At 41.6% G+C, this 9,192-nt stretch overlaps 1 protein-coding gene across 6 annotated transcripts in view; it reads left to right on the top strand.

Moving 5' to 3' along the window:
- The first annotated feature begins 1,079 nt into the window (after positions 1-1,079).
- DET1 (DET1 partner of COP1 E3 ubiquitin ligase) overlaps positions 1,080-9,192 on the top strand; it is a 56,872-nt gene continuing 48,759 nt past the window's right edge. Inside the window, exons 1-5 of one of the 6 annotated variants that reach the window (XM_012438667.2) lie at positions 1,145-1,219; positions 3,281-3,350; positions 7,951-8,053; positions 8,193-8,369; positions 8,690-9,043. In XM_012438667.2, coding sequence (XP_012294090.1) covers positions 3,328-3,350; positions 7,951-8,053; positions 8,193-8,369; positions 8,690-9,043 — 657 coding nt within the window. In that variant the 5' untranslated portion in view covers positions 1,145-1,219; positions 3,281-3,327. Of the gene's footprint in view, positions 1,220-3,280; positions 3,351-7,950; positions 9,044-9,192 lie in introns of all 6 variants that reach the window. The other 5 variants (XM_012438665.2, XM_012438664.2, XM_012438661.3 and 2 more) reach the window with 5 other exon arrangements.

The raw sequence follows: 9,192 nt of genomic DNA, 5'->3' as shown, positions 1-9,192 counted from the left end.
TTATCTAATTCTTTATATTTTCATCACCCCAAAAAGAAACCCCATACCCACAAGCAATAACTCCTTATTCCCCTTTTCACTTACCCCCAGCAACTACTCATCTACTTTGTGTCTCTACAGATTTGCCTATCCTGGATGTTTCATGTAAGTGGAGTAATACAACATGTGACCTCTTGTGTCTGGCTTCTTTCACTTGGCAGAATGTTTTCAAGGTTCATCGTGCTGTGGCAAGTATCAGTACTTCATCCTCTTTTAATACTGAATGATATTCTATTGTATGAATATACCGCCTTCTGTTTACCCATTCATCTACTGATGGACACTTAGGTTGTTTACCTATTTTATCTATTATAAATAATACCGCCATGAACATTTGTGTCCAAGTTTTTGTGTGGACACCTTTTAATTTCTCTTGGTTATATACCTAGAGGTATTTCTGTGTCGAATAGTAACTTCATGTTTAACTTTGAGAAACGGCCAAACTGTTTTCCACAGTAACTTCACCCTTCCCAGAAGCAGCATATGAGGCTTTTGATTTATCTACACCCTTACCAGTATGTGATGTTTTTCTTTTAAAGGTATTCTAGCCATCCTAAGGGGTATGAAGTAGTATCTCACTGTGGTTTTGATTTGCATTTCTCTGATAACTAATGATGTTGAAGATCTTTTTGTTATGGAAACAGGAGCCTAGGAGAGCCAGAGTGACACCATTTAAAAATCCACTCCATCTGAAAACTAGCAAGGCACATTCCTTGCTAATCAGAGATGATCAATACAATCTCAGTCTTCAAGGGGCTCACTATCTAGAAGATAACGTAGGTAGTTTCTCAGCATCTAATCAAAATGTGAAAGATTAATTCTATTCATATTTTTCAAATGTGCCCTGCAGGTGCAGAGACACTGCCATTGGAACTGACAGAGATGCCCAGGTTAGGTGCCACGTTAATTTTTCCTCCGCTGCCACTGAGCCTCTACGGATTCGATCCCTCCTCCGGGCACCAGGGTGCGCTGTAGACTTCTCTTAGTGTTGGCTGAACAGTGCCGCGCTCTCCCCTACGTCCCTCCTTGCTGGGCTGCACTTCCGGTAGCTGGCGGAAACGGGAACCTGCAGCCGCGGGCGCCGGGGTCCTGAGGCATGGCGGGGGCGGGGCAGGGGGAGGCGCGCACGGAACAGGCTGGGGCATCCGTCTCCTTGGCTCTTTAAGCCTGGACCAGACAGGTGAGGACTTACCATTTTTGGCCCAGCCTCCACGCCCGTCAGACCCTCCCCGGCAGGCTCCTCCCCGCATGACGCCGATGCCCAGAGGCCCCGCGGCCCCCGCCCTCCCTCAGAATTCTCTTCCCATTCAGGCCCCGCCCCGGGCTTTTCTTTCCGGGGGCGCCCCTTTGGGCATGTATGCCCGCCCCTTGGCATCCCCTTCTCGTTTTAGAGGCCGTCGCTAGGAATTGAGGGACATACACACCTTCCCCTATAGGCAAACTGAGACCCAGCAAAGGAAATGGATTTAGTCCCACGCAGTGAGTTAGTGTCCCAATTCAGTCAGGCTTTCTGAACTTTCGTTCCATAAGGTACCAAACGCCTACGGTGTGCCAGCCCCAGTGCTAGGCTCTGAGAATACCGAGTGACCAAGGTAGACCTGGTTACTTCCTGTCTGGAGAGTACAGGTTAGCAAGAGAATCAGATTAAACCCAACCATGCAAATGAAAGTATAAATACAACTTGCGACGATTACTATGGAGAAGACAAAATATAATAATAATGGGGAGTCCTGTTTTAGATAGGATGGTCAGGGAACACTTCCTAAAGGAGACCCCACTTAAGCTGCAACTTGAGAAGTTATGGCAAGGGTCAGGGGAAATGCATTCCAGGCAGAGGGAACAGTCCCTGTGGATGCCTGAGTTGGCACAGAACTTCCTATTAGATAGGTCCAATGTTCAAGAACGGAGGCTTACCACGTGTTAAACATGGTGATGAGCATACAGAATATAGTGTTCGTGTACTGGTCCTTGGGACCTTACCATCTAATGAGGGCCTTAAACATAAGTAAAATCTTCATATCAGCTGCTCAACTCTACTTATGTAGGGTAAAAGCAGTACATAGATTGGGTATGGCAGGGTTCCAGTGAACCTTGACTTACAAAAACTGGGAGGTGGGGGTTAGGCGTGGTGGCTCATGCCTGTAATCCTAGCACTTTGGGAGGCCAAGGGAGAAGGATCACTTGAGCCAGGGAGGTCCACGGTGGTGCCACTGCACTGCAGCTTGGGCAACAGAGTAAGACCCCCCAAAAACTGAGAGGTGGGAGGTGGGCTAGATTTGGGCCGACGGAAGTAGTTTGCATACCCTTGCTCTAGTCTAGATCAGAATATATTTTATGTCCTTACTCAGTGCATGTAACTCCAGTGCAATTGAAACAAACGTTTTACAAAACAATACTTACCATTACAATATGTGACAGCTTGATATTTTCTATTTTCTATGTCAGTAAGACTATTCACTAAATTAATTCAAGGCCCGATTAATGAGGTTTGACTAGCAGTTTGAGAAACTTGTTCAGTCATGGAGGTATGGACATTTTTAACTTGACTGGGTATTATACTAATACAATGTATTTGGAACCTTTTCAGAAGGGGACAGAATATGAATAAATACCTCATTGTGTGTGTGTGTGTGTTTTTTTGTTTTTTTGTTTTCTTTTCTTGAGAGGGAATTTTGCCCTCGTTGCCCAGACTGGAGTGCAATGGCTTGATCTCAGCTCCCGGAAACCTCCGCCTTCCGGGTTCAAGTGATTCTCCTGCCTCAGCCTCCCAAGTAGCTGGGATTACAGGAATGTGGTGCCATGCCCAGCTAATTTTGTATTTTTAATAGAGATGGGGTTTCTCTATGTTGTTCAGGCTGGTCTTGAACTCCTGACCTCAGGTGATCCACCCTCCTCAGCCTCCCAAAGTGCTGGGATTACAGGTGTGAGTCACTGTGTCCGGCCCATTGTGTGTATGTTTTAAAATGCAGATTGGATCCAGTCACTCCCCTGCTTTCCAGTCTTTTTCTAGGCCTCTCTTATTACTCACTCTGTGCTTCTTGTCCTCTAACCACTTGGAATTACTCTGTTTCCCAAATGTGCCATGTCATGCTTTTTTAAAGTGTGTCTTTTAGGTACCTTTTTTTCTGTTTTGTTCTTTTACTTTGTCTAGTGTATTCTTATCCTTCAAGGCCCATGCCAATTGTTGCTCCGTTAATTCATTTAAAAATATTTATGAGCACTTAACTGTCCCTTCTCCTAGGTGCTGGGAATACAGCAAGGAATTAGACCAGTTCCCTGCTCTCTGGTATGGGGGGATGGATACTAAAAAGGTAAACAAATAATTTAACTTCGGAAAGAGATACAGGCTATTAATACAATAGGATCTATCAGTAGATTCATGTGGGTGGAAGTAAGGTGTCCGGGGAAGATTTCTGAGGAGGTGCTATTTTAGCTGAGACTTGAGTGAGGAAATGGAGGCAGATATTTCAGCACTTAAAAGATGTTCCACTTCTTTCTGCCTCCATGGTTTCTGATGAGCAGTCTACAGACATTTGAATTGTTGTTCCTCTATAGGTGATACATGGTTTCTATCTGGTTACTTTAGAAATTTTTACTATATATATATATATATATCTTTTAGTTTTTTCCAGTTTAGCTATGATGTATCTGGGCATGGATTTCTTTGGATTTATCATATTTGGGGGTCTCTGAACTTCTTGAATTTGGGGTTTATATCTTTAGCCAAATTTGGGAAGTTTCCTTCCTTTCTTCCTCCCTTCGTATCTTCCTTCCTTCCTTCTTTCCTCTCTCCCTTCCTTCCATCCTTCCGTCTTTCTTTCTTTCTTTTTTTCCTTTCCTTCCTTTCTTTGTTTCCTTTTCTTTCTTTCGACAAGGTCTCACTCTGTTGCCCAGGCTGGAGTGTAGTGGTGTGATCTTAGCTCACTTCACCCTCTGCCTCCCAGGCTGAAGTGATCCCTCCCACCTCAGCCTCTTGAGTTAGCCATGACTACAGGTGCATACCAGTGTGCGCAGCAACTTTTTGTATTTTTAGTAGAGGTGAGGTTTTGCCATGTTGCCCAGGCTGGTCTTGAACTTCTGGGCTCAAGCAATTTGCTCGCCTCAGCCTCCCAAAGTTCTGGGATTACAGGTGTGAACCATCACAGCCAGCCATTACGGCCATTATTTCTTAAATTTATTTTTGTTTTTGCATTGTACTTTCTCATGATCAGGGTGTTAGACCTTTTGATATTTTCCTTAGGGTCCTGAGGCTTTATTGACTTTTTTCAGTCTTTTTTTTTCTCTCTTGTTCATATTGGGTAATGTATACTAATCTGTCTTCAGGGTAACTGACTCATTTCTCTGTTGACTTCATTCTGCCCTCTTGAGCCCATCAGTGAGTTTTTAATTCTGTTTCAGAATTTTTTTTTTTTTTTTTACTAGATTCTATGGAAGCTAGAAGACTTTTCTATGCTGGTTATTGCTTTACAGCTTCAAACTTCTTATCTGGATATTTAAGAAATATCCTCTGTTTTTTAGCTGAGACTTTGTTTTTCCATTATTTCAAGAGTGTTTGTGATTGCTTGTTGGAACATTTTTATAATAGCTACCTTAAAATTTTGTCAGAGAATTCCAACTTCTGTAGTATCTTAACATTGGTGTCTGTTAATTGTTTTTTTTTTGGATTGAGTTTTTTCCTAGTACTTCAAATGCTGAATAATTTTGGATTGTATCCTAGACATTTTGAATATTATAAGATGATAGGGCTTGTTTAAATCCTAAGAGGAATATTGGTAATTTTTGGCTTGGTAGACAGTCTTCCTAATTAGCTTTAGGAAATTTGCATTTTGCAACTCTCTTTCCTTAGGCTATGATTCTAATGGCAGATGAATTTTTGAAAAGTCTTTGCAGTGCTATTAGGATCTATCCCATGTGTGTGACACTCAGAGGCCAGTCTGAGATCTAGATGGTGGTGATTTCGGTTCTCAAAGCCTTTAGTATGATTTGGACCACATCCATATGTGTGTAGCTTGGGAGCCAGCTTGGGAGTTGATAAACAACTTCGTGATGTTAACTTTTCTGGCTTTTCTCCCTCTGAGATCACCCCAGTACCTTCTGGTTCCACTGGGCTTTCTCTTTTGATCCTCTGATGACAAAATTGGGGCTTTAATTATCCTTCATTGCAAGACACTTAATCTTCAAGCAGCAGGAGGACCAGGGGAGACAGTGTTAACCTCACTGTCCATTCAGTGGTACTTTCTTTTGAGCCAATTGGTTTTTCTCATATGCCTGTCTTATGCATTCTTTCTAGGTTTTATAGCTGCATTTTTAGTGGGAGAGAGAAGGTGGCGTTTGCTTATTCCGTCTTATCTGGCAACAGCTTTATAACTTAAATTCTTCACTAAATGCCATTGACTTTTATGGCCTGTGATTTAACTTTGATTTGAATCAGATATAATAAAACATTTAGAAGACTATGCCATATAATAGATGCCCCATAAATATTAAAACTTATTTATATTGTGATTTTAAAATAGCATAACATTTACCATCTAACCATTTGTAAGTGTATAGTTCAGTAGTGTTAAGTATATTCACATTGGTAAGAAATAGATCTCGAGAACTTTTTCATCTCGAAAATCTGAAAGTCTAACCCATTAAACAGCACCTTCCCTTTTCCTCTCCTACTAGTCCCTGGTAACCACCATTCTTCTTTCTGTTTCTGTGAATTTGATTCCTTTTTCTTTTTTTAATGATAAGCATTTTGAATTAAAAAAATTTTTTTTAGAGATTGGGTCTTGCTCTGCTTGCTCTGTTGCCCAAGCTAGACTCAAACTCCTGGGCTCAAGTGATCCACCTCAGCCTTCCAAGCAGCTGGGATTATAGGTGTGTGCTATTGCACCTGGCTGATTACTTTTGATACTTCATTTAAATGGAATCATACAATATTTGTCTTTTTGTGATTGGCTTATTTGACTTCACATAATGTCCTCAAGTTTCAACGATGTAGCATATGTCAGAATTTCCTTCCTTTTTAAGGCTGAATAATATTCCATTTTATGTATATACCACATTTAGTTTATCCACTCATCCATCAATGAACTTTGGGTTGCTTTCATCTCTTGACTACTGTGAATAATGCTGATGTGAACGTGGGTGTGCAAATATCTCTTAGAAATCCTGCTGTCAGTTATTTTGGATTTATACCCAGAAGTGGAATCACTGGATAATATGGTAGTTCTTATATTTTTCGAGGAAACTTCATACTGTTTTCTTTAGTAGCTGTACTGTTTTTCAGTTCCACCAACAATGCGCAAGGGTTTACCTTTCTCTCCATCCACGATACTTGTTATTTTCTTTTTTAAAAAAAGTAGTCATTCTAATGGGTGTGAGGTGATATCCCATTGTAGTTCTGATTTACATTTCTCTGATGATTAGTGATGTTGAACATTTTATCTTTTCATATGCTTCTTGGCCATTTGCATAGGAGAAATGTCTATTCAAGTACTTTGACCATTTTAAAATTGGATATATGATTTTTTGTTGTTGAGTTATAGGAGTTCTTTATGTGTTCTAGATGTTAACCCTTTATCCAGTATATGATTTGCAGATATTTTCTTCCATTCTGTAGAAAGCCTTTTCACTCTATTGATTGTGTCCTTTAATCACAAAAGTTTTAAGTTTGATATATTCCCATTTGTCTCTTTTTGTTTTAGTTGCCTATGCCTTTTGTGTCTTATCCAAGAAATCACTGCCAAGTCTGATGTCATGGAGCTTTCCTTATATTTTCTTCTAGTAGTTTTATAGTTATGGGTCTTATATTTAGGTGCTTAATCTATTTTGGGTTAATTTTTGTATAGGGTGTAAGATAGGGTCCAATTTCATTCTTTTGCTTTGCATGTTGCTATTCAGTTTTCCTAACACCATTTGTTGAAGTGACTGTCCTTTTTCTATTGAGTAGTATTAGTACCTTATCAAAGATTGTTTAACCATATATGCCAGAGTTTATTTGTGGGCTGTTTATTTCACTGGTCTGTACTTGTCTTTATGCCAGTACCACCATTTTTTGATTACTGTGGTTTTGTAATATATTTTGAAATCAGGAAGCTTGAGTCTTCTTTGTTCTTTTTCAAAATTATTTTGGGTATTTGGAGGCCCTTGAGATACCATATGAATTTTAGGATGAATTTTTTATCTTTGTAAAAAGTGCTATTAGGATTTTGATAGGGTTTGTATTGAATCTGTAGATTATTTTGGGTAATATGGACATTGTAACAGCCCAATAAATATTTTTTTGTTGGAATTAATGCACAGTGAATATGATTTGTTGTTGTTGTTGTTTGAGATAGAGTCTCACTCTGTTGCCCAGGCTGGAGTGCAGTGTTGTGATCATGGCTTATTGCAGCTTTGATGTCCTGAGCTTAAGCAATCTTTCCACCTCAGCCTCTCAAGCAGCTGGAACTACAGGCATGTGCCACCATGCATGGCAAATTTTTTTTTTTTTTTTGGTAGAGACAAGCTTTTACCATGTTGTGCAGGCTGGCCTTGAACTACTGAGCTCAGGCGATCCACTTGCCTCTGCCTTCCAGAGTGCTGGGACTACAGGCATGAACCACTGTGCCTGGCAGAATGCATCTCATACTGTTTAAATTCGCAGTTGTAGGTTTTTTTCTGTTGAACATTCCCAACAGCTGAGCATACTTGGAAGGTATCCTAGTGAACACTAGATCCTTCCCTTAAATCTGTTTCTAGGCTTAGAAATGTTAGCACCACTTACTCACTATAATCTGTGAAGCAGTAATGCCAGTCACTGTTATCTTGGGAGCTCCAAGTTTCAGGATATAAGAAGGGAAATCTGTTTGACTTGTATGTATTTATGTTTTGGTAAATTTTGTTTCATTTTCTTGATTTCTACTTTACTTTTCCATGTAGAGATGTGATAATGGATCATCATGTTTCCACCATCAAACCTCGAAGAATCCAAAACCAAAATGTCATTCACCGCTTAGAACGGCGGCGGATCAGTTCAGGCAAGGCAGGTACCCACTGGCACCAAGTCCGAGTGTTCCATCAGAATGTCTTCCCCAACTTCACAGTTGTCAACGTTGAAAAGCCTCCTTGTTTCTTGCGTAAATTCTCACCTGATGGACGCTACTTTATTGCTTTTTCTTCAGACCAGACATCTCTTGAAATCTATGAGTACCAGGGCTGCCAGGCAGCAGAGGACCTACTGCAGGGATACGAAGGAGAAATCCTGTCCAATGGCAATGACCAGCGGTCAGTCAATATCCGGGGCCGGCTCTTCGAACGCTTTTTTGTCCTGCTACACATTACCAATGTTGCGGCCAATGGTGAGCACCTGAACCGGGAGTGTAGTCTCTTTACTGATGACTGCCGGTGTGTCATCGTGGGCTCAGCTGCTTACCTCCCGGATGAGCCTCACCCTCCATTTTTTGAGGTATATCGGAACAGTGAATCAGTGACCCCCAACCCACGGTCCCCTCTAGAAGACTATTCCCTGCACATCATTGACCTTCACACTGGCCGCTTATGTGATACACGCACATTCAAGTGTGACAAGGTGGTCTTGTCACACAACCAAGGGCTATACTTGTACAAAAACATCCTGGCCATCTTGTCCGTGCAACAACAGACCATCCATGTCTTCCAGGTGACTCCTGAAGGCACTTTCATTGATGTGCGGACCATTGGTCGCTTTTGCTATGAGGATGACCTGCTCACTGTGTCAGCTGTTTTCCCTGAGGTACAGCGGGACAGTCAGACAGGCATGGCCAATCCCTTTAGGGATCCTTTCATCAACTCCCTCAAACACCGGTTGCTGGTGTATTTGTGGCGCCGGGCAGAACAGGATGGTAGCGCAATGGCCAAGAGGCGCTTTTTCCAGTATTTTGACCAACTGCGGCAGCTGCGCATGTGGAAAATGCAGCTTCTGGATGAAAACCATCTGTTTATCAAGTACACTAGCGAGGATGTAGTAACACTGCGAGTCACAGACCCATCACAGGTATGAGGTGCACTCCTGCCTTTTACTTGTTCAATTTCCTTGGCAAAATGGGAAGTTTTCTCTGTTTGCTTATGGGCCACCCCTCAGAAATAGACATTTCATGGCAGGGCATGGTGGCTCATGCCTGTAATCCCAGTACTTTGGAGGTC

The sequence above is a fragment of the Aotus nancymaae genome, unplaced genomic scaffold (assembly GCF_030222135.1).
Source record: "Aotus nancymaae isolate 86718 unplaced genomic scaffold, 86718_ANA_hifiasm-v0.15.2.pri h1tg000014l, whole genome shotgun sequence".
Lineage (NCBI taxonomy): Eukaryota > Metazoa > Chordata > Mammalia > Primates > Aotidae > Aotus > Aotus nancymaae.
Note: the sequence above shows the minus strand (reverse complement) of the source record. Positions and strands in the feature narration are given on the sequence as shown.